The sequence below is a fragment of the Melozone crissalis genome, unplaced genomic scaffold (assembly GCF_028551555.1).
Source record: "Melozone crissalis strain CALT ecotype California unplaced genomic scaffold, PUWL_Pcris_2 ptg000005l_1, whole genome shotgun sequence".
In the NCBI taxonomy this organism is placed as follows: Eukaryota; Metazoa; Chordata; class Aves; order Passeriformes; family Passerellidae; genus Melozone; species Melozone crissalis.
Genome location: NW_026535783.1, coordinates 9,845,772 through 9,870,553, shown reverse-complemented (window position 1 = coordinate 9,870,553; position 24,782 = coordinate 9,845,772). Strand labels below are relative to the sequence as shown.

General features: G+C 47.8%; 1 protein-coding gene across 1 annotated transcript in view; it reads left to right on the top strand.

The window, feature by feature from the left end:
• Positions 1-24,782, top strand: part of LOC128942950 (serine/threonine-protein kinase PAK 2-like) — a 73,779-nt gene that overhangs the window by 29,666 nt on the left and 19,331 nt on the right. The window contains 8 exon segments of the mRNA XM_054285686.1: positions 7,761-7,895; positions 8,166-8,498; positions 12,544-12,656; positions 13,321-13,438; positions 14,128-14,227; positions 14,634-14,830; positions 16,557-16,694; positions 18,069-18,136. Of these exon segments, the coding sequence (XP_054141661.1) occupies positions 7,761-7,895; positions 8,166-8,498; positions 12,544-12,656; positions 13,321-13,438; positions 14,128-14,227; positions 14,634-14,830; positions 16,557-16,694; positions 18,069-18,136 (1,202 nt within the window).

Sequence of the window (24,782 nt, the reverse complement as noted above, 5' to 3'; positions counted from 1 at the left end):
TAGGGATTTCCTGCAGGCAGCGACAGCAGAACTTGGCCTTTGACCTGTGATGTTGAGGGTCCAAAGGGCTGGTGCCTGTGGGAGAGCATCTGGCTCCTTGGCTCAGGGAAACTCTCTCTCTGGGCTTCTGCAGCGCAGTGGCTGAGGGCATACGTCGTAGTGCTGGAGGTCACGGGCCTTTGTATCTTTGTTTTCCCTTGTTGGAAAGGTGTGTTTGGCTTGTGTAATTTGTCTGTAGTTTTCTTGAGTTATTCTTCAATTCAACAAATTCTTTTAGGCCAGGTGTCTTTTGTCTTTTGATAAGCTGCAAGGAGATGGTTGTTACGTGCATGGAGCTGTGGGGGCCATTCTTGTCCTGTGTGGCCAAAGAAAGTATGCACGCAGTTGGGAAGCCTTCTTGTGAGGCAAAAAGCAGAATGGGCAAGATTCTTTAGATGCATTTTGTGATGTAGTCTGCCACTTTGGAAAGTGCATGTGAGCCTGGAGTGAGGCTGAAGCTGCATATCCTTGACTGCGCACTCGTGCTGCTTCGAAGGGAAGGACTGTCTTGAAATGGTGAAGGCTTTATCTGAAGTCAAATAGGCAACTTTGTAGTTGCGGAGCTGCGCGGGCGAAAAGGACCCAGGAGTTCTGCTGGTCTTGAGTAGCTGAAGATGAGGCAGTGTGTGGCCAGATGGGCAAAAAGGCCAAGGGCATGGTGGGCTGTGTCAGCAGCAGTGGGGCAGCAGGAGCAGGGCAGTGAGCGTAGCCCTGTGCTGGGCAGCGCTGCGGACACAGCTGGAGTGCTGTGTGCACTTGTGGGTCCCTGGGAAGCAGAAAGTCATGGAGGGGCTGCAGTGTGTGCAGAGGAGGACACGGGACCTAGGCAAGGGAGTGCAGCACAAGGCCAGTGAGGATGTGCTGAGGGACCTTTAATATGGACAGTTGGAGGCACACAAGGGACCTTCAGGCAGACTTCCATCAATCCTTACATGACAGTGCTCACCACAAGGGCCGTTTCCCTCAAAAACATGCCCTCACTGAATCCAAGTGCTTTGGACACTTCAGTGGGAGACACTTCCATCTTGTGGCTTGCTGGCTAGTTGGTTTTCTAGGAGAGCAAGCTTTCACCATTTTCGCATTTTCCAGCAAGCAAAGATGCTACTGCACAATGTTTCATTCCATGTTGCAGCACGTTACTGAGACTGCGATCCAGTGAGAATTTTCCACGTCTGTAGCAGCAGTAGCAATGGATTGCTATCTCTTTCCTTACCTTCCATTTCAAGAACTAAAAGATGTGTTTTACAGAGAAAACGTTGCTTACTGATAGCAGCTAGGGAGAAATATCAACTTCATATCCCTCTGGAATTCTGTATAATTGGCCCATATTAATTTGGTCAGTGGAACTTAGAATCCCTGTGTGGCTACCAAATGGTCTGATTTCTCCTAAGAAGATGTGGTGGTCAATCTGAAAAGAAATGAGGTTCTGAGTGATAGGTGAGAGCTCGTCCTTTATGCTTCTCTCTTGCCACAGCTGACAGAACCATTAGCCGTCTCTCCCCTGGCTCCCGCTACTCCTGGCGAAGAAGCCCAAGAAGAGCTAATTGAGGTGGCAAAGCGCCAGACTCCATCAGTGCTCACGCCAGAGCCTGGATATCGTGAGCCCGTAAGTGCCAGTTGTGTGTGGTGCTGTCTTGAGAGCAAGGCAGAGGTGCAAGTTTTGGAGCAGCCAGCGCTTCCTGTTGCTGGCTGAGGATGCTGAGTGCTGGAGTGCTGCCAGGAGCTAGGGATTTCCTGCAGGCAGCGACAGCAGAACTTGGCCTTTGACCTGTGATGTTGAGGGTCCAAAGGGCTGGTGCCTGTGGGAGAGCATCTGGCGCCTTGACTCAGGGAAACTCTGTCTCTGGGGTTCTGCAGCGCTGTGGCCGAGGGCACACGTGGTAGTGCTGGATGTCACGGGCCTTTGTATCTTTGTTTTCCCTTGTTGGAAAGGTGTGTTTGGCTTGTGTAATTTGTCTGCAGTTTTCTTGAGTTATTCTTCAATTCAACAAATTCTTTTAGGCCAGGTGTCTTTTGTCTTTTGATAAGCTGCAAGGAGATGGTTGTTACGTGCATGGAGCTGTGGGGGCCATTCTTGTCCTGTGTGGCCAAAGAAAGTATGCACGCAGTTGGGAAGCCTTCTTGTGAGGCAAAAAGCAGAAGGGGCAAGTTTCTGTAGATGCATTTAGTGATGAAGCCTGCTGCATTGGAAAGAGCCTTGGAGCCTGGAGTGGGGGTGAAGCCGCGAGTACTTGACTGCTACCTTGTGTTGCTCAGAAGAGGAACATGTAGAAATGGTGGATGCTGTATTTTGAACTCAAACTGGCCGTGCTGTGGCTGGGGAACTTCATGGGTTAAAAGGCCCCAGGGGTGCTGTAGAAGATGAGCTGAACTAGAGCAGCCAGTGGCCAGGTATCCAGGAAGGCCAAGACCGTTGTGGCCTGTGTCAGCAGCAGTGGGGCAGCAGGAGGAGGGCAGTGAGCATGGCCCTGTGCTGGGCAGCGCTGCGGCCACAGCTGGAGTGCTGTGTGCACTTGTGGGCCCCTGGGAGGCAGAAAGTCATGGAATGGCTGCAGTGTGTGCAGAGAAGGACAGGGGAGCTGGGCAAGGGAGTGCAGTACAAGGCCAGTGAGGAGGTGCTGAGGGACTTTTAGTCTGGACAATGGGAGGCTCATGAGGGACATTCAGGCAGACTTCCATCAATCCCTACATGACAGTGCTCAGCACAGTCACTGTTTCCCTACCAAACATACCCTCATTAAATCCAAGTGCTTTGGACACCGGAATGGTTGATACTTCCATCTTGTGTTTTTGGGCTAGTTGGTTGTTGGTAGAGTAGCTAAGAATTGGAAAAGTACAAGGCCGTGGCCAATTCCAAGTCCTGCACCTGCAAGATAGCGTGTCCTTGGGCCTAGCTGTAGTATGATAACAAAGAGTTGAAGAGACATGAGAAAAGAGAGATGTAACATCCAAAGAATGGAGAAGAACTGATGTAGTGGTGTGGCCAATGGTCGGAGTAAATTACAGAATATTCATGAGCTTACTAGTTGCTGTATTAATGTCTGATGCTCTCTTCAATAAAGGAAGCTTGCTGATTCTCATATTGAGCATCCCAAGTTTTCCCTGCAACCGACAAAAGACTCATCCCCGACAAATGGCTCAATCTGCAACAGTTGGTTTCCTAGAAGAGGAAGCCCTGTTTGCTTTCTCCTTTTCCAGCAAACAAAGATGATTCTGTAGATTCTTTGCTTCCCTTTTGACTCCTTGAATGAGATTGTGATCCAGTTTGAATTTTCCTCCTCTGCAGCAGCAATAGCAATGGATTGCTATCTCTTTCCTACTCTTCCAATTCTGAGCTTTCAAGAACTAAAATTGTGTTTTAGAGATACAACGTTGCTTGCTGATAGCAGCTAGGGAGAAATAGCAACTTCATATCCATCAAGAATTCTTTTCAATTGACCCATATTAATTTGGTCAGTGGAACTTAGAATCTCTGTGTAGCTACCAAATGGTCTGATTTCTCCTAAGAAGATGTGGTGGTAGATCTGATAAGAAATGAGGTTCTGAGTGATAGGTGACAGCCTGTCCTTTATGCTTCTCTCTTGCCACAGCTGACAGAACCAACACCCATCTCTCCCCTGGCTCCCGCGGCTCCTGGAGAAGAAGCCCAAGTGGCGCAAATTGAGGTGGAAGAGCACCAGAATCCATCAGTTCTCACACCAGAGCCTGGATATCGTGAGGCCGTAAGTGCCAGTTGTCTGTGGTGCTGTCATTAGAGCAAGGCAGAGGTGCAAGTTTTGGAGCAGCCAGCGCTTCCTGTTGCTGGCTGAGGATGCTGAGTGCTGGAGTGCTGCCAGGAGCTAGGGATTTCCTGCAGGCAGCGACAGCAGAACTTGGCCTTTGACCTGTGATGTTGAGGCCCAAAGGGCTGGTGCCTGTTGGAGAGCATCTGGCTCCTTGGCTCAGGGAAACTCTGTCTCTGGGCTTCTGCAGCGCTGTGGCTGAGGGCATACATCGTAGTACTGGAGGTCACGGGGCTTTGTTTTCCCCTGTTGGAAAGGTGTGTTCTGCTAGTGAGACTGATCTGCAGTTTTCTTCTGTAATTCTTCAGTTCTATCATGTCTTATTGCCTAGCTGCCTTTTTGCTTTGATAAGCTGCAAGGAGATGGTTATCTTGTCCACGAAGCTGGGCAGGCCTCATTCTTCTCCCATGTGGCCAAAGAAACAAAGTGCATATTATGAAGCCTTCTTGTGAGGCAAAAAGCAGAAGGGGCAAGTTTCTTTAGATGCATTTTGTGATGTAGTCTGCTACATTGGAAAGTGCATGTGAGCCTGGAGTGGGGCTGAAGGTACAAGCCCTTGACTGCTGTCTTGTGCTGCTCCGAAGGGGAAGGCCATCTTGAAATGGTGAAGGCTGTATCTGAAGTCAAATAGGCAACTTTGTAGTTGGGGAGCTGCGTGGGCGAAAAGGACACAAGGATTCTGCCGGTCTTGAGTATCTGAAGATGAGGCAGCATGTGGCCAGATGGGCAAGAAGGCCAAGGGCATAGTGGGCTGTGTCAGCAGCAGTGGGGCAGCAGGAGCAGGGCAGTGAGGGTGGCCCTGTGCTTGGCAGCACTGCGGCCACAGCTGGAGTGCTGTGTGCACTTGTGCGCCCTAGGAAGCAGAAAGTCATGGAGGGGTTGCAGTGTGTGCAGAGGAGGACACGGGACCTGGGCAAGGGAGTGCAGCACAAGGCCAGTGAGGATGTGCTGAGGGACCTTTAATATGGACAGTGGGAGGCACACAAGGGACCTTCAGGCAGACTTCCATCAATCCTTACATGACAGTGCTCCCCACAAGGGCTGTTTCCCTCAAAAACATGCCCTCACTGAATCCAAGTGCTTTGGACACTTCAGTGGGAGACACTTCCATCTTGTGGCTTGCTGGCTAGTTGGTTTTCTAGGAGAGCAAGCTTTCATCATTTTCGCATTTTCCAGCAAGCAAAGATGCTTCTGCACAATGTTTCATTCCCTGTTGCAGCACGTTACTGAGACTGCGATCCAGTGAGAATTCTCCACGTCTGTAGCAGCAGTAGCAATGGATTGCTATCTCTTTCCTCACCTTCCATTTCAAGAACTAAAAGATGTGTTTTACAGAGAAAACGTTGCTTGCTGATAGCAGCTAGGGAGAAATATCAACTTCATATCCCTCTGGAATTCTGTATAATTGGCCCATATTAATTTGGTCAGTGGAACTTAGAATCCCTGTGTGGCAACCAAATGGTCTGATTTCTCCTAAGAAGATGTGGTGGTAGATCTGTAAAGAATTGAGGCTCTGAGTGATAGGTGACAGCTCGTCCTTTATGCTTCTCTCTTGCCACAGCTGAAAGAACCAACACCCATCTCTCCCCTGGCTCCCGCTACTCCTGGCGAAGAAGCCCAAGAAGAGCTAATTGAGGTGGCAAAGCGCCAGACTCCATCAGTGCTCACACCAGAGCCTGGAAAGTGCATGTGAGCCTGGAGTGGGGCTGAAGCTGCAAGTCCTTGACTGCTGTCTTGTGCTGCTCCGAAGGGGAAGGCTATCTTGACATGGTGAAGGCTGTATCTGAAGTCTGATAGACAACTTCGTAGTTGTGGAGCTGTGTAGGTGAAAACAACCCAGGGGTTCTGCCGGTCTTGAGCAGCTGAAGATGAGGCAGCGTGTGGCCAGATGGGCAAGAAGGCCAAGGGCATGGTTGGCTGTGTCAGCAGCAGTGGGTCAGCAGGAGCAGGGCAGTGAGGGTGGCCCTGTGCTGGGCAGCGCTGTGGCCACAACTGGAGTGCTGTGTGCAGTTGTGGGCCCCTGGGAAACAGAAAGTCACTGATGGGCTGCAGTTTGTGCAGAGAAGGACAGGGGAGCTGGGCAAGGGAGTGCAGCAGAAGGCCAGTGAGGAGGTCCTGAGGGACCGTTTGTCTGGATAATGAGAGGCTCATGAGTGGCCTTCAGCATGTCCTCAGTATATCCAAATATTTTAGCCATGTTTGTAGTGACTTTCCCCCTTTGTTTTAATCGTTATATTTTGTTTTGGTTTCAAGTGTAGGCCTATTAATTTTCTTTTTCTTCCAAGCATGGTGCTTTTCAAAATTATTTCCTGACTTTGTAAATTTCTGGGCCTGGCTATGCTGAAATTTTATATTCCACAGTAGCACTTCTGGAGAATGCAGTATTTTTGCATGAGAACACATCATTTGGTGCAGGGACCTTGGTGCAAAAGGAGCTGTTGTGGTTCTAGTCCAGCCAGTAGGGCCTTTCTGATCACTTTGAGCTTAGCTGCGCCCATGCGTATTTGCTGCCCAGGTAATCAGTGTGTGTTGTGTTTTGGAATTAAGCAGAAGATCAATGTCCTTGCATTCCACGTGCTCCTCAGAGATCACAGGATCTGGGAGGGGCTCGGCTGCATTTCTGATTCCAACCACTTTAGCACTGTCAGTGTGGTTGAGTCCAAGAAAAGAACTTGCTTGAGCACAGATGCACAAAGAGTGCAGTTCCCAGTGCAATGCTCTGGCTCTGATCCCTTTCCATAAGGACCTACATGCTCCAGATTCCCCAAGAGTGTGCTTTATTGAAGCTACAGGAGAGCAATCTCAGGATTGTTGCTGAGCAGGGCACTGGCTATCAAGTTTTGATGTGTGTAGCAATAAAGAGGACATTAAAGAGAGATTTCAGTAATGAGATCTCTCTGTCTATCTATCTATCCATCTATCTATCTATCTATCTTTCTATCTATCTATCTATCTATCTATCTATCCAACATTTACATAATTGAATCTTCCTGGCTCTCATCCAAGGCATTTGGAGATGCAAAGGTCACCTAAAGCATCCCTCTCAGGAGGGGATTAGAGACATGTTCCCTTGACCAGTTCTGAGCAGGCAGAGATGTTTTCCCTTCCAGATATGATCGTTTTCCCCTCAGAGTTGTTTTTGTCCTCTGGCCTCTTCTGCCCTGAAGTCCCCAGTTAATTCTTTAAATTTCTGCCTGTCCTAGAGAGGTGGAACAATTCCAGGTTTAGGTGGTGTTCGGTGACTCTGGTCATACATGCCATGCATTACATGACGCATGGTTTCCTTCACTGGCATCCCCAGGCCTGTATAAGTGCATTCATTAATGGGGCCTTAGGAGAGTCTCTGTAACTGCTGGTCAGAATTCTCAGTTGACAAAAGAGGGAGAAGAAACACCGTGGTCCTCCTCCATATACTGAGGTGGCCATAGGGGCTCAGTGACACCCATCAGAGAACTTTGCATGCATCCTCATCTTCTAAATGACCAGGTTTTCTAACAAGAGTGTGGATGTCAGAAAGGCAGGAATGCTGGTGCAGGCCTGAAGAGAATGTGAACTCCAGAAGCGTCTCACAAGGGCTGTGCTCACCCAGGAAGCCACCTGCAGAGCCAGGATGGAGCTGTGGGACAGGGCAGGGTGTCAGTCACTACTGAAAGACAAACAGGACATGGCAGAAGCAGAGGGAGGCCCTCACCAGACCCTTGAGAAATGCCACACCTTCCCTGTCAGCTGCCTGAGAGGCTCTTGCAGCTTCAGTCCCAGATGGCGCCTGATTCTCAGGCCAGGATCACTTTGGAATCTGTGCCTCCCCTCAAACAGAGAATGACCCAGCAGAGCAGCAGCACAGTGCTTTGGGACTGTGTGAGCACAGCAGTCTTTGAGTCTTGGCCCACAAAGTTTGTATGGGAAGTCGAAACCCATCTTCTCCTGCTTTCTGTGCAGGTGCTTCTAGAGAGAGAGCAGGAGCAGATTGCTTCAACAGAGATGCCATGCCAGACTCAGGGTGAGCTGTTCCCAGCCCGAGAGCAGGAAGAGCAGCTCAGGCAGCAGGTGGAAGAGCCACAGGAGAATGGCCAGGTAAGCCTGACTGGCCAGGGCACAGCGGGAAGGGCAGAAGAGGGGCATAAACCAGAGCTCTTGGGACTGAGGAGGCCAGGAATCCCACAGGCACTGGAAGCACAGAGCCTTGGAATCTGCAGAGACCAGCCCTGGGACAGGAGGTTTGCAATGGAAGCAGAGGTGGGTAGGGAGGCAGAAGAAGTGGCTGAATACATGTGATTTTGAGGCTGCAAGAGGAAAAATACTGAGGCTGAGCAAGAGTCACTTGTCCTGCATTTGTGTGTACAGAAGATCAAGGAAGAGCCACAAGCAGAGCTGCCCGAAGCTCAGAGTGCCATCATGGACGTGAAGAACATGAACAAGGAAGACATGGGAAGAAATCAAGAGGAGAATCTTGATCAGCAGAGGGGCGATCAACAAAACCAGGTGAGTGAAGGAGTGGCAGCCACTCCACTCATGAAACATCCTCTCGCTTGTTTTTTAGAGAACATGAAGGAACAGCTAAACGCAGAGCTTCAGATAGCTGACATTAGGATCAAGACAAGGCAGAAGAGGCTGGAGGAAGAAATGAAAATCATCAGGGAGAAACTTAATTGCTTCCCTCATTCTCTACAAAAGCAAGTGAGTGAAAGAGGGATGCAGTCACTGCAGTCCCCAAACTGGTGGTTTCTGCCCTTCTTGCCTTTCCAGTGCAGAGCAGCAGGGAGTGGGGCCATGCCTCTGAGTGCTATCCTGCTGTAGTGTGTATCACAGTCACTCTGAAGGACATTTCCTGGTGTGCTCAATCTCCTGGGCTGCCCTGGATAGTGGAATTTTTCCTTTGGCCTTTTGGCCAGCAGTCATCCAAATTGATTCCTGCTCTCCTGTTCTCAGACCCAGATGGGGGATTGAAACAAGCTGTTGTATCCCCTGTCAATCTGTTCTTTCCCTTTCCTCACAGTCAATGACTCCTGGTGGACAGGGACAAGCACAGTAGTGTCTGACTGCTTTGTTCTGTTTCATTTGAGGAGCAAGAGTTGACATCTGACCGGGCAGCCTGTGAAGACTTCCAGCAAATGTCTGGCAATGAAGGACCCCAAGTTAAGAGTGAGGCACAGGAACAGTGCCCACCAGAAGTGCTCCAGGTCCAGCACATCAAGGGCTCTGAACCTGCTGCCGCAGCAGCACTGCCTGGAAGAAGCCATTCTGTAAAACCTGGGACCTCAAGCTTGGGCAGTTCCTTCATCTCTCCGAAACAGGAGGCTGAGAAGAGGTACCTGGAGATGCTGGGTACGTCTGGGTTTCTTGTCTGAGGGACAGTGCATTGTGTGCAGGTGCCAGCAGAGCTGTACCAAATGCTCCTCCTGAGTTTGGTGCCACAGGGCCATTTAGGACTCCCCAGAGGAAGCGCTGTGCTCCGAGGCAGCGAGAGAGTGCTCTGGGTGTTCCTACTGCCTCTGAGGGCACCTTGGACTGGCTTGGGTTTGCCTGAGCATCCCTCTCTGCTAAAGGCTGAAGCAGGGATTTTTCTTGGATCAGCAGAAGGCTGTGACCTAGCAAATGATCTAGGCAAGTCCTGTGTGCTAGTGGCCAAACTGAATAGAATTTTCAGCTTCCTAAATTCTCCTTAGACTCCTGACTTCCAACCAGTCATCAGAGAAAAAAACCTTCACAGAAATGGACTGGTTTTGGAGTTCCGTCTTTTTGATTGGGGATTTTTTTTTTTTTTTTGAGGGGGGATGTTTTTTGTACTGTTTATTTTTTGGGGGGATTTTTTGGTTTTGGTTTTTGTGTGGTTTTTTGTTGTGTTTTGGGGGTTTTTTTTTTTGATGGTTTGTGGGGTTTTTTTGGTGGAGTTCGTTTATCTCCATCCTGAAAGAGCTCTTCTGTGTCACGTCTAACTGCTGGCATTTTTATGACTGTTACTTTTACGAATACTACACCAACAGTTTATTTTCATGAGAATGCTATATTTTTTGTCAATAAGAGAATGCTATATTTTTGTCAATACGACCTACTTTGAAAGAACATCAGGTTACAGGAGAAATAGAAAGCAAGAGGTGTTTTCCATGTGCCCCCCCCCAAAGAAACCAGATACTTTTGTAAAAAACTTTATTTAATCTTCTAGTTTTATGCTTATCAAGATGTGTCCAAGAGACACATCCAAGTGGCGTGATCAGATAAAACTGTACTGCAGGCATTTCTCAGGAGAGAGCCTCCAGCCCAGCCATGGTATATTCCTCAGATCCATGGCACTTTTCCATACTCGATTCCCACTCTTTCCCCTGACTGTTAGGATCCTACCCGTTGGCCCAAGCCCTGCTCAGGTCAGTTTCTAGGAAAACACATCAAGTCCTTTGTGATTCTGCAGCACAATCCAATGAATCTGCCTATTGCCCATACCAGCTGCCAGTGCTGTGCTCTCAGATAAGACCTGGTGGGGCTGAGAGCAGAGCCCAGTAGATTCTGTGTCTACCATCACCTGTTGGGACAAAAAGGGCACTGATCCACACCTCGGTGGGGCTGATGTCAAAGCCCATCCTGTTGTGTCCTGAATGGGGACAACAGCTTGTACGGGGCTCAGACTGGCTGTGGCTTCTTCCCACTGCCTGTCAGTGCTCATGCTTGGGCTTTACCAGCCTTGTTGTGCTAGCTGCCCTGTCCCTGAGGGTTGCTTTGACTGCAGAGGCTGGAGCCATCCATCGCTGGGAGAGGGGCATCTTTGAGCTAAGCCTGCTCATGAACAGGTCAGGGTCCTGATGCTGAAACCCCATTGGGATTGGTTCTAGCATGAGCTGCTCTGCTTTACAAACGGAAAGGCATTCTTTTGGCAAACAGCTGAAAGGTAGAGAAGATGTCCTTCTCTCCTGGAAATGCATGTCCCTGTGCTTTTGTTTCCTGTTAAGAGAACTTCTCAAAGGACTGTACAAAATCAATCTCTGTGCCAGCCACCTGCGCTGCAGGGCTGCCCGTCCTGTTGCTGTTGTGGTGGTTGTTACCCACCTGAGCACAAAGGGCTGAGAGCCCCAGAGAGTGGGGCTGCCTTTTGTGTCTCCTGGAAGCTGGCATCTCTGCTTTAAAGTCAGCATCGTGCATTTTGTTTCCCTCAGGGAGAATGGTGAACCAGGAAAATCCTGTTGTGAAATACACTGAAAAGGAACGTATTGGCAGTGGGTGAGTCCAACTGCAGATACTCCTGCACAGCCGTGGGCCAGGTGTTTTTCTAGTGAAATGTCTATGCAGCGTGAAGTCACGCAAGCTGAAAACATGTTCAGACACTGGGGATAGATGATCCCATCTCTCAGTGCTGCTCAGAATTTGTGAGTGTGCTCAGAAGGCACTGTCAGAGACATCTCTCTGCTGACAAAGTCTTGCCTGCATCAAAGAACAGGATCTGGGAGATCTCCTTGTCTCTCAAGTGTGGGAACCTTCTGTGTTAATTTCTTTAGCATTTTTCTGTGTCTCAAAATCATACTGGCATACTAATGGAAAAAGAAGAAACTTGCTTGCCTCAAAGAGCAACCTATCCCCTATCAAAGCTGTGTGAGATAAGAGTTGCCAGGAGCATTTCTTTCCCCTCATTGGCAGAAGGAAATACTCTGTGGTCAGGATAGGAACCACACAGTTTAGAAAGTGAAACCCAAGAGGAAAGAATAAACTCCCTTTAGAAGTTGAATTCCAGTGCATCAGGAACAGGCCCAGTGCCTGCACTTGAGAAGAAAATGCATCTTCTGCCTTCTGGCAGAGCCCTCCTGCATCCTGCAGGTTTTTGACACTGCCAGCACAGATCTCCTGTGTGGGCTGGCTTTCACTCTAGGACCTAAACAGTTTCTGTTTTCTCTCCTTCTGTTTTGTTTCTAGGGGTTTTGGACAAGTGGTTAGAGCACTCAACAATGCCACAGGAGGAGAGGTAAATATCAACAGACCCTGCAGACTCTGCTGCTCTTGAGGGGCTTTCCCTTCTGGTGTGAGCTTTGGCTGGAGCTTTGGGTAGAGCTGTGCTTGAAAAGGCACAAGAAGCACAGACTGGTGCCAGCCTGCAAAATACATCTGGCACAATCTTTGTCCTCCTCAGCTGCCGGAAGGAAGGCACGCAGGGCAACGCTTCCTTTCAGAGAAAGACACGCTCACTCGCTCTCCATTGCTAAAACAAAGGTGGTGCCTTAGAGCACCTCACTGCTCTTTGGGGCTACAGCTTCATAGTCCTGAATTCTCATTTCTGGCTGCCAGCAAATCCATCTGAAAGTTACTGGTAGTTCCTTAGCCACCTGCAGTGCTGCACTTGGCAACTGCACATTGGGAGAGATCTGCAAGGTATCCCTAAAAGCCCTAAGACCCACCCATAGCCTTTGCAAGATGTATCCACAGAGTATTAAGGCATGGATTACTTCTTCTGAATCCCAAACAAAGCAGCAGAGATTGTGGTCAGAGGTTTGTGGGTCATAGCTGAGACACCACTGTTACCAAGTGGACAAGGCAAAATGTCAGTGGCCCCAGGTGTCCTGTAACTGGCCCCCAAGGGAGCAGAGAAATGGGCTGTTGGGATGTCAGTTCCTAATTACTGCCGTGCCTAATCACAAGGCTGTTTGGCACAGCTCAGCTGTGTCATTGCAAAATCACTCGCTCCATTGCATCGTGGTCTCATGCCACCAACTGCTCAAGTTACTGATTTCCAATGTCATTTTAGGTGGCCATAAAGAAAATAAATCTAAAAGGACTGAGGAGCAAGCAACTAACTGTTAATGAAATCATGATTATGAAGAGATATAGGAGTCCCAGTGTTGTGAATTATTTAGACAGGTGAGAGGTCTTGGTCTTATCCCATCAATGGGCATTTACATACAGCAAACATGAGAGGTTAAAAACCCACTTTGGTCAGTGGCAGAAAGTAGAGCTGTTAATTTTGATTCATTCGTATTTCTCTATTCATCTCCAGTGGATGAGAAGAGAGTGCATCTTGTCTGCCTGAGTCTTCCCTGGCACTCCTAGTTTGAAAATTATTCCAAAATTATTCAAAACCTGGATCAGCTGTATCTTACTAAGTCAATAGCCTCGAAGTACACGGCCTCCACACTTTTTTGGGATAGATTTTTTAAAATTTCTTAAATGCTGATGAACCATCCTGAAGTGGATTTCCCTTAGATCATTACCACTCTTTGCCATTGCTGTGCATGCCAGGAAGACTAGGTGCTTATTTCCAGAAACACTATGCCTGACATATTTTTATCTGGGCTGTTACTAAACTGCACTTTTCACTTGCTGTCCATCTAAGACATCTCCTTTTTCACAGCTGTGTCTTTCTCCTCCAGACTGCACAGATTGCAAACAATGCACAGCTGAGAGGGAATGTCTATTCCTTTGATTCTGTCCTAGTCACAAAGGAACCTGGAAACAAAAAACCCAGAAGTAAAAAATCAACATAGCCATGCATATTTATCTCCACACCCTTGTTTCCTTCTTTCAGCTACCTTCTGGGTGAGGAACTCTGGCTAGTTATGGAGTTCATGGATGGAGGCACTCTGAGCGACGTCATTAGCAAGACTTGCCTGTCTGAAGACCACATGGCAGCCATCTGTCGGGAGGTCAGCAATCCCATCTGTGTTTCCAAGGGCTTGGGCAGAGTTGTCTGGGAAACAAGGGCTCAGATCAGGAGAGGTTTCATCTGCCAAGTTTTGTTTCTGTGTTGCTGGTATGCTATGGGCAAGTAAAAGCATCTCAAGTGAAAGGCCTGCCAGTGCCCCTGCACTCACTGTACTCAGTGCCAGTACTCTTATCTCCTACTGTTGTACTCTCACTCTGCCTCATGTATTTGCTGTTGTCCATCTTACCTCGCTAAACTTTTGCTTGTCTTCACTGTATTTCTTGCCTGTGAAAGCAAAGGTGCTGGTGGCAGGGTTTGAAACAAACAGCAAATGAAAAAAGAGAGAGACTCATTTCTTTCAGTCCTCAGCTAAAAAGGACAGGAGTGCAGCCCAAATGCTCTTTCCTTCTGAGCACAGGCACTGCAGCAGCAGTCATCCTGGCTGGTTTGCAGGGGACAGTCTACAACAGCAGGTGCTGTTGCTCTTTCAGAAGCTGATGTGCCTTTCCTCAGAAAGGTCCTGCTCTGCAAGTGTTGGAGCAGCAAGCTCTTCCTCTCAGTGGCACTGTGTTCTGCCATTACTCCCCATTCCCCTGCAGAAAGGGAATCTTTTGGATTCTTTGTTTCCTTTCTTGTGTGATGAAATCCCATCACTTATTTTTTCCTTCCTCTTTCTGTTTTCTCTTTCAGTGCCTGCAAGGACTGTATTTTCTTCATTCAAACCACGTCATCCACCGAGATGTGAAGAGCGGCAACATCCTTCTCAGAAGCAACGGTTCTGTCAAGCTGGGTTAGTGTATTCTTGGTCAGGTGCAGCATTCCAGGGATGTGGGGTGTAGGGCTGCTTTGAGTGACTGCCAGCTCCCCAGAAATGGTGCTGGTGGCAGCGCAGGGGCACCATGTCAACCATGAGCTGGTGACACAGTTGCAACGTGCACAGAGGTATGAGAAGGAACAAGCAGTCAGGAGTGGCCTTGCTCTGTGTGTGTCCCTGCCAGAGGTAGGGAGCTACAAGTGTAAAGCTTTCAAAGAACAAAAGCCACTGCTGGAGGCAGTGTAAAAATGGGGGGATTTTTTAAGTCACCAATGCCAGGAGATTCAACAGCACATTTTCAAACTTCTACTGGGGAATTCTTTTGCTTTCTTTCCTCATTGCATAGAATTCAAATAAAACCCGTATTTTGCTTTCTCCTCAGCTGATTTTGGCCTCTCTACTCAGCTCACACCTGAGCAGAGCAGACGGTGCTCGGTAGCCGGGACTCCTTGGTGGCTGGCGCCTGAAATGGTGACGCATCAACCATATGGCCCCAAAGTGGACATATGGTCTTTTGGAATCGTGGGCATTGAAATGGTAGAACAAGGACCTCCTTACTGGAACCAAAGTCCTGCCTCAGTAAGGAGCAAATACTCGCTGATCCCACTGTCTTTCTCACCTGCCCTATGTCCTGCGTGCCATTGGACAAAATCCCATTGCCATCTGCTGGAACTACTTCCACCAAGGTCCCCTCCTAAAAATGTCCCTGCAACACATCAGTATCTGCTGTAGTTTTGGTTGCATCAGTGGGGGAGCTCAAGCCTTACCACATGAAACAAACTCCAAAGAAACTCTATTCTCAGGCAACCCTTTCCTTTGGTTCCAGTTCTTTTGTCTGTGAAGATGGCCCCAGTAACAGGAAACAAGCACCTTAGAACTGCTGTTATCTTTCCAGACATGAAGGAAGGAAACCCAAACCCAACAAAGTTTCTAAAGCACTGGTTTTTAGGGAGGGACTTTGCCCACTGTGCAGTATGTTCTCACTGGGAAACATGCCTGAAACCTGGGCATGAGGGTGTAAAGGCAACACAGTCTCTTCTGCTTCTTGTGCAGTGTTGCTGAAACCCTCAGTAACCACGTTTCTCCCGTAGCCCAAGGCATGTTCTCCACATCACCAAGCCAGAGCGAGAGCCTGCCAAAACCTCCCAGTGTTTCCTTGCACTTTCTGGGATGGGCCTACCAAAAATGCATTCACTTGAGTAGCCAAATGAGCAGAGGGTGACCATAGGGATGGCACCTCTCCTTCTTCGGACCATAACAATTTTTCTTTTGCTGAAAAATGGGAAGCTGAAATTTTTTAGACTGCTGAGAGACAGAACTGCAGGTGACTCCTGTGTGCCCAAGCAGGTATTTTAATCCCAATACATTTGTGCATGCATCTTAATGTGTCTGTGTTAGAAGATGAGATTGTAAATGTTCGTTTCCTTACCTGGGGATTAACTGATGGATTTTCTTTCTTTTCTTCCAATTACCATTGTTTTCAAGAGCAGCCCAAAAAGCTTGATGAATTTTGTTCTACAGCAGCTGTACTTAAGAGACCAACAGGCACTGCAGATATGCCTTTCATGTATTAATCCTTGAAATTAGTTAGGATGTTACAGGGCTTGCAAGGGTTTTTCAGGGGGAAGAGAGAGTCGAGAATTTTGACTCTCTGATCAGAACGTTGGATTTATTATTTTATGTTATATATTACATTGTGACTATGTTAATAGGAATAGAGAGAAAAGTCTCAGAAGCTGCTATGTTAAGAATAGAAAAGGAATTAATCAACAAAGGAGCTCTCTCTGATTGTGTCTCAGAGAGAGCTCGGTCTTTGATTGGCCCTTAATTGTAAACATGCAACATGAGCCAATCACAGGTGCACCTGTTGCATTTCACAGCAGCAGATAACTATTGTTTACATTCTTTCTCTGGGGCTTCAGCTTCTCAGAAGAGGGGAAAATCTTAAAGAAAAGATTTTTCACAAAAGATGTCTGTGACATTAGTATAGCAAAGTCCCTCTTCCAAAAAGCCTCTCAAGCTGGTATGAATACTTGGAGTAGCAAACATGCTTTTGTTGATGTAGTTCCTTCTAACTAACTAGGTCAGTCAATGAAATCAGCTGCCAAGGCAAGATCTGCAGGATGGTGGAAAAGCTGTGGTTGCATCAGGGTTTGGGTTTTTGGTTGGTAAAGGAAAATGATCTCTGGGTCTCTGCCAGGGCAGTAACTGCCACTGAAGAACAGAGGTTAAACAAAGGGATCTGGGAGAGAACTTAGAGATGTGAAAGCAGCAGGTGGAGCCTCGTGTCTCCTTTTTTTCCCAGGTTAAACTCCTGATCGCCGTAATAGGGACCCCAAGGCTGCGGCACCCCAACCGATTCTCGCCTTGCCTGCGTGACTTCCTGAGCCGCTGCCTGCAGACAGACGAGCAGCAGCGCTGGTCTGCCAAGGAGCTCCTGAAGGTAAAATGTGAAGGGGCTGCAGGTGAAACAGGCTCGGAGGGATGGGCTCCTCCTCCACTCAAGTCCAAGGCATCACATGAGCCCCCTTCCTCCTCACCTCCACTCTTGCTGCTCTTCAAATGAAAATGGTGAGGAATCCTAGACTGGACTGGGCTGGCAGGGCCCTGTAAAAGTCCTCTGGTCCAAGTGTCCTGCAATGAGCAGGGACATCTTTAAAGAGATCAGGTTGCTCAGAGCCCTTTGCCACCTGACCTGGAATGGTTCCAGGGATGGGGCACCAACAAGCTCTTGGGACAACCTGTGCCAGGGTGGCACCATGCTCTGAGTGAGCAAATTCTTGTTTAGACCTACTCTGATTAGATGTCCTTTGTTTTTTAAAAAATTCGCCCACATCCTATTCTAAGTGGCCCTGTAAAAAAGCTATCCACCACTTTCTTCAAAACCACTCTGAAGTCTTGGAAAGTGACAACAAATTCTCCCTGGGGCCGGTTCTTCACCAATCTGAATAACTCCACCTCTCTCTGCACTTCCTGAGAGGAGAGGTGCTCTGTTTCCTGACTGTTTCTGTCGGCCTGTTTTGTAATTTGCTGGGGTGTTCATTTTTATCTAATGGCAAAAGAATTGAAGTAGAGCAATGCAGGGTACAGAGACATGAAATGGTGGTGCAGGAACCCAAGGAAGCCAGTCCCAGCTGAGCAGTCAGAGATTTCACTGTGGGCAGGAGGGGCTGTGGGGGGCTCATTGTGAGCCTCTGAGGGGCCCTGGTTTGTGCCCCCTAGCCCACCCTTAGAGGTTTCTGACACGCAAACAGGGACAGCTGGGAGGGACTTGTCCCAGCCCCATCTGCTGCCTGGCACGCTCAAGCAGATGGGAACTGTGCCAAGGTTACTGCCAGGTTGTGTGGCAGAGAGGGAACTGCAGGGCCCAGTGCCACTGGACTGGCCCTGCTGGGAAGGAAGGTGCCATCCAGCACGCGAGGGGCAGGGCATGGAAAGGCAGACACTGCTCTGTCTCCCTGTGAGAATCAGCACAGTGCCTGTCTTGCAAAGGCAGGGGCCTATGTGAGTCCTTTGAGTTTCCTGAAAGGAAGAAACCCCAGGGACAGAAAGCACCATTTCTACAGCACTGGCAGGGCAAAAATCCCAGGGAGATGAAGACATCACAATAAACAGATGAGTGGGATTCTGGGCCAGGTTCGCCTGTGATGGCAAGGTCCTGCCCATGGCACTGGGGAGCAGATGGTCCCATTGTTCTACTTTCTGGGTCTTTTTAGGACCCAGAGGAATCCTGATTGAGGCTGTGAAGCACTGAGCTTGGAAAGTATTGGTTCATTGTTGTTTGTTGTTTTGTTTTTGTTTTTTTTCCTGTGGACAGCATCCATTTGTTACAACAGCCAAACCAGCATCCATTTTGGCACCACTCATCAACTCAATCAAGAAGAAGTAGGAGACTAGAACGTAACAATTGTGTCAAGACAGTATCTCCATAGCCAATTTTGAGTAGGATTGGAGAGTCAGATTCTAGAGTAGGATTCTTGAAGAGTTTTGTAGAATAGGATTATAGATTAGGATTAATTAAATAAAGTTTCTGAGATATCAACTCATTTGGAAGATTCTCCTCCTTCTGACCCCTTCAGAAAACTCAACATTTCCTTCTGAATTACCAGTTGTTTTTTCTTGTTCCTCAGTCACACTTACGGCTTCTTTGGTGTGCTTTGAAAAGGGGGGTAGGACCTTCTTCATTCGTCCTACCTAGAGCACATTGCCTTTGGAATACGACCCACTGGCTGGTTTTTGCCTAGCTGTGGTATTTCTAGTTGAGGCAGAAAAAGCAATGGCATTTGCAGGAAAAACCAAAGGAAGAATGGGGCAGCCCAAACCCCTTGTGCAGATGAAGGCATTGACCTGTTACTCAAGAGCATTTGAGTTCCTGCCACTTGGATTTGTATCCCTAAGTGCAATGTCTTTGGCGGATGGAGAGCCTTGCTCAAGTGAGAAAGCAGAAAGATCAGAGGGGATGCTCGGGAAGGTCTCCTGTGGTGCAGAGATGTCAGCACCTGTGAGGTTGTGGAGGGATAGAATATAAGAGAATAGTGCAGAAGGCACTCTCACCCCTGAGGAGTTGGACCTGTACTAATCACCAAAGACTAGGAACAGGCCTGCCCCTAATAGGCCACAGCTATGTCCAATGAGAAGACGAGTGCTACAAAAGAGTGGTTTAGTTAGGTGAGGAGAGATATTGAGTTTGTTGGTTGTGCTGTGAAAAAGAAGGAATCAGTGATGTGAGGAGGTGACCATGAGAAATCACTGAGAAGGTATGAAACTTTTGAAATAAGATGACAACATGAGGTAAGAGCGGGCCCGGCCTTGGCCGGGGTGGAGCCCCAGCAGAGCCCCAGCAGAGGCCAGAGCAGGCTGAGCCCCGGCAGAGGCAGGCTTGAAGGAGGCCCTTGGAGCTGCAAGGGGCAGAAGCCGGGCCCTGGGTGCCTGTTCCTGGCAGCGGGCGAATCCTCCGCTCTCAGAGCCCAGGTGGCAGCTGGCTGCTGCCGAAGGGAAGCGCAGCTGTGCTGGGCACAGCCCAGCCTGGAGGCATTGGCCGTCTGGAGTGTGCCCAGGAGCAGAGAAATGCCAAGGGCAGCGAGGGCCGCTGGGCTGGCTGAGGATTCCTCCTCTTCTGCCGGCTGCCCTGCAACTCCTGGCAAAGGTCAGCAGTGTGTGCAGCACTCTGGGCACCGGGGCAGGGAGCTGGGCTGCTCAGCAGGCTGGAGCACAGGGCAGCCTCCTTCAGGCCCGGCTCTTGTGCCAGGGGAAGCGAGGCCAGCGTGAGGCAGGGACAGCTTGGCAGGGCACATCTGCAGGAGCCAGCGCCTCATGAAGCTCTGGGAGGAAGTGCCTGCAATTCTGCAGTTCTGCACTGAGCCAGAGCAAAGGTGTGAGATGCAGAGTGTTTGGCAGGAATATTCAGGTCCACCAGGCCAGCCTGCTTTGTGCTCTCTGGCACACAGCAAGCGCTGTGCAGTGCAGCTCTGAGCTGCTGGGAGAGAGGTGTTAGAAATAAACAAACTCTTGGATACAATTTAATGGAGACAAAGTTATTAAAGCAAAAGAGAACCTTCTTAGTAAGGATTCAGCTGAGCCAGTTGTGTATCTCTCTCTCCTAAGAGCCAAACATACACATGCCAAGATAATGCTGCTTTTTATTGCTTTTCCCAGCCCTGCGCGATCCCTGTCCCCTTTTCCTTTGTCTGGGTACTAGGGAGCTTCTGTTTTCTCCTGATAGCCTCCTTTACTGTCCCCACTCCACTTCTACTTCCCTTTTGGTTTAGTGTTCAGCCCCTCCCCTTATCCAGCTCACAGCAATGCCCACCAAATTAACTGGAACAACTGCAAAGCATAATTAACTCCACCTAGTGCCAACAGCTTTCTTTTTTTTTTTTTTTCTAATAACCTTTTGACTGCAGCAAAATATTACCTCCTATCTCCCAGATGGAGTCAGGGATGAGTCTGTGGCTTGTGCTTGGGTAGTGAACTGATTTGGAAGGGAGCAGAAGGGTTTCAGAAGGCAGTTTGTGTTTTCTTCATTCATTTCTGAAGGAAAAAGGCAAAGCAGCTTCAGTCAGCAAAAGCATTTGCGAGGTGCATTGATGAAATGCTTGTGAGCAATTCCCAGAGCAGGAAGGTGTTGAGAAAAAGTTGAATTGTAACAAATGCTGAATTCCTTTAGCTGTACCAGACATTGTTGAGCCCTCTGTTCCCCTAGTGCAGTGAATCATGCATGCAAATGGTTGTCTTAGCCTTGAGAACAAAGAGAGTGATCCTGCTAAGAAGGTTTCTGTCCTTTGGTTTGCGCTGCGGCAGGCTCTTGGTGGCCTGGCAGTCAAAGTGTGTTGCGGGCCGTGCTCAGATGGCGGTGGCTGCGTGGGCTCCTGTGGCCCTGGCAGCTCAGTTTCGGCCGTGGGGCCTCCCCTGGCACCGGTCCCAGGCCTGCTCCCGGCACAGGCAGCGGGGCCGTTCCTGCTCCTGCCCCCAGGGCCGCTCCCGGCTTTGGCCGCAGCTGCTGGCGCCGCTGGGATGAGCCCTGGCAGCAGGGCCCGGCGGCCCTGATGGGAAAGAGCCCCCGACCCCGCCGGGAAGGGGCTAAGCTGTCCCCGCAGCCCCCCTTGGAAAGCAGAAAGAAAGAAAGAGCTTCCGGCACCTTTTTTCCTGTCTTAAATATGTTGTCCCAGAGGCGTCATCAGCTTTTCTAATTGGTTCAGCAGTGGGCCCATTTTCAGAGCCAGTCAGTGATTGGTTTTGCCTGCGCGGAGAAAGCTTTTAGCAGCTCCTCAGAGAAATCCCACTTTGGTGGCTGCCCTCTTTCCTCCTCTCCAAAAATTAAGCCATGCAAAACCAACAAAAGTGGACAGTGGTGGCCCAAGGGCTGGGGAACTCGGAGACACAGAGAAAACTTGAAAAACTTGTGTGGAGCCATTCAAAAATCTCACATGGCTTCATATCCAGACACACAGCTAAAGCCCAGCTATTTCTCTCTTCTTTTTCTTTTTAACTGAGAAAGGAAGTCACAGGTAATGTGGTTTCTATTCCACATCTATTGGAGTAGATGTGGAATACAGATCCCAATATCCTATCTTTTTAAAATGCTGCAGTACTTAAGATTGTCAAATCAGCACTTCTGTGAGCATTCGTTTTGCAAAACTAATTCTGAGTAACAGCTGTAGACTAAAACAATAACATATCTCTGCATAAATTAAATCCTATTTTAAGGAAATGAGTAGCGTAGGAGTTAAGTACAAAAGAAACCAACAAGCATTGTTGAAATGAAAGATGTTACTGCTACTCCTGCTGTCTGAAATACCTTTGAAATAAATTTAACAAGACCCTTCATATGTATTTGCAGGTGTACAAGTCCAGTTTCAGAAAAATGAAATCGTGTCCAAGAAAATTCTATAAGGCGATGAAAAGCATATGCGCATTTTCCTTATAACCTTGGGAGTTTACTCCTTAAAAATGGCAAAGTTTCTAGATCAGTCTATTTGCAAAGGAACTGCTTATCCTAGTAAGTTTAGATACATTTCCCCTTTGATTACAAATAAAGCATTACACCTTCAAGGCATGTAGTCTTAAACTGTGGTGTCAGCTATGCACAGGTGACATTGCGCTCATTGCCTCAAACAAGGGGAGCGCAAACATAGAAATCCCCCCAGACACGTCAACATACAAGCTGTTATCCACCTGCACAAACACCTTCTCTCCTAAACCAAATTAGTGCCTCTATGTTTGCTATCAGGAACTCAGAATGCTCTTTTTAGGACTTTTAAAGCAAGCAGTGTCTTTGGATTTTTAAAATGTCACCAATATTAAGAAAGTCAGTGCTGCAGCGATGTTGCCCTGTGTCTGATGTAGGAAGCTAGCAGGAGGCTGTCACACAGGGATTGGCAATAGCATGTACGGAAGCCTATGCCTTGGGTTTTCCTCTGCATGGTATATTTTTTCCGTGAAAGACTTATGATTTGAAAGTGACTCAGAGTTGGTCAGCAGAAAGAAAAATCAAGATGCTAATTGACATGGGCTAATCAACAGTTCCAATTAATTTCAATATGTGTGGGATGATGATGCGAGTTCAATGAATAAGTTTTCTTTTGAGAAGGGTATGAGGACATGACCTCAAGGTTGCAGGAGAAACCATTTTTTGTTGGCTAGAAATTCCTGTTATTACCTTCCCGTGCATAATTTTTAACCTTTCTGTAATCTCAAATGACTTCAGTTCTGGGATTATTGCATCTGCATACCAGCTGCCATGGTCATATTTTGGTTCAAAAAATAAGAAAACACGCAAATCAATATTTCAGTGATAGCACTGGCAGACCTTTCAGGTTTAATCTTATTCCTGCTATATTTAGAAACCTGCTCTTGACTTCAGCAGGAGTTGGCATGAGTGCCTAACCATAAATAAATATGGAAGGCAGTTCTTAGTGAGTTTCAGCATGAAAATGATTTTATAGACACTGTAAACAGAAGTGACGGGTGGCAAATAGTCAGAAAACTCTGCAACTGAAACCTTCTAATGAAATACCTCTCTTTCTTCAGACCTTTATAATACCTTCAAATACCTTTTTAAAATCTGTGGAGTTCATGGGGAACCTCTAATGCCTTTATTTATAAGGGTAAATTTTAATTTAAAGCTGTGAACACAAAGGGAATATTTAACCACATGCTTCAGATGCTGCAATTGTTTTCTTTTGCTCTAGCATACTCCAGTGTATTTGAGAAAATAGTACTTATGCAAACCTGTGTGTCAATGTAGTTAATCACAGTGTTATTGTATGGATGGATGTACGTACAAAGCTTTGAGATGGAAAATATCTCAAAGTTCAGACTTTGTTAATTCTTACTAATAGATTGGGAGTGCTTTGGTTGATGTGATTTCGGGGGATTGCAGTATCTCTTCTTTTAAGGCAGCCTGTAAGATATAACTCTCTACCCCATGTAGCCATGATATTTTCTGAAAAATCCCTTGGCCAGGATTTTTCCTCCTGAGAAGCTGAGAGGCCTCAGGAACAAAATGTAAACAATAATTATCTCCTGCTGTGGAATGCAACAGGTGGATCTTTGATTGGTCTCATGTGGTTGTTTCTAATTATTAGCCAATCACCGTCAGCTGGCTTGGACTCTCTGAGAGTTACGAGCTTTTGTTATTCATTCCCTTCCTTTCCTTTCAAGCCTTCTGATGAAATCCTTTCTTCTATTCTTTTAGTATAGTTCTAATATATCATTTTAATAATATATATATAATAAAATAATTAATCAGCCTTCTGAAGCATGGAGTCAAGATTCTCGTCTCTTCCCTTGTCATGGGACCCCTGTGAACACCACCACAACTCCACACCTAAGGTATTCTGTCAAACAAAACAAAGCACCTTGAGACAGTTCTAAGTTTTTTTGAGAATTATAGCCCTAGCTTTGTTTATGTATAGCGACTATTTATTGAATTAGCACTCCCAAAAGGCAGATTTGCATGTGGCATTGGAGAACAAAGCAACAGGGACCCCCTCATGCATCCAAAGGAGATCTGTTTACTGTAAAAATTGCATCCTTTTTATGCCTTTAATCTCAACCTGACATAACTGAAACCAAAGTGAAACCTAACACAACTGAGCAAAAAGAAGGCGCCCGTTGGCTGGTGTTACCAAATGTCATGGATGAGCTTGCTACCAAGCCTCAGGACTGACTGCCAGGGGCTTCTCCCAGTCAGGTCCCTTAGGAAGCTGCAAGCATTTCACTGGCCAGATCCCCAGGGGGCGTGGAGTTCAGACCAATGAGCATATGCAGACCGGGTCTTTCAAATGCTCTATATTAGGGGTAGCCTGGGAAATAAACGCTCTCTGTGTCACACGAACCTTGAGGCTGAGCAATCTCTGTCTCCTGCACCAGCAACCCCCTCATGTGGCCTAACACATGGTAATCTCCAAAATGAAAAGAACTCAGAAGCACAGAACAAAGGAGACACATGACGTTAGAGTCTGAAAATGGTGTAGAACTGGATTACAAGCAGCTTGAGAGCTGGGAAGCGGTGTGGGAACCAGATTACAAGGGCATCAGACCCTGAATTGGTGTTTGGAACCGGAGAAATACAGCCTGGAAGCTGGAAACGGTGACAGAGCCAGTATGGTGAAAACCCAGGACTTTTCTAAGTAATGTGAAGTGCTGTGAGGTTGCTAGCCTTGTTTTTGTGGACTGGAACCACTTAGGAGACCGTGGGAGCTTGGATGTCAGGACCAGAAAACTCGGTAATGGAGGTACTGATTTTCTTCTTTCAAAGAAGAGGGATAAACCACGATGAACGAGCTCTACAAGCTTTATTCACCTGGTGCAAAAACCATGAGCTGCACATATCAGAAGGGGACATTTTAGATTTGCCCTTTTGGGAGAGGGTTGGACAGAATATATTTGAGGCAGTGTCATTTGGTGATGATGCAGCCATCGGTATTATAAAACCATGGGTGCTTGTTCTGGACTTATGAAATTGGATTATGAAGGGCGAAGGGGGAAGGGCAGCAGCGCAGCCACCTCTTTGTTCCACTCTGGGCGT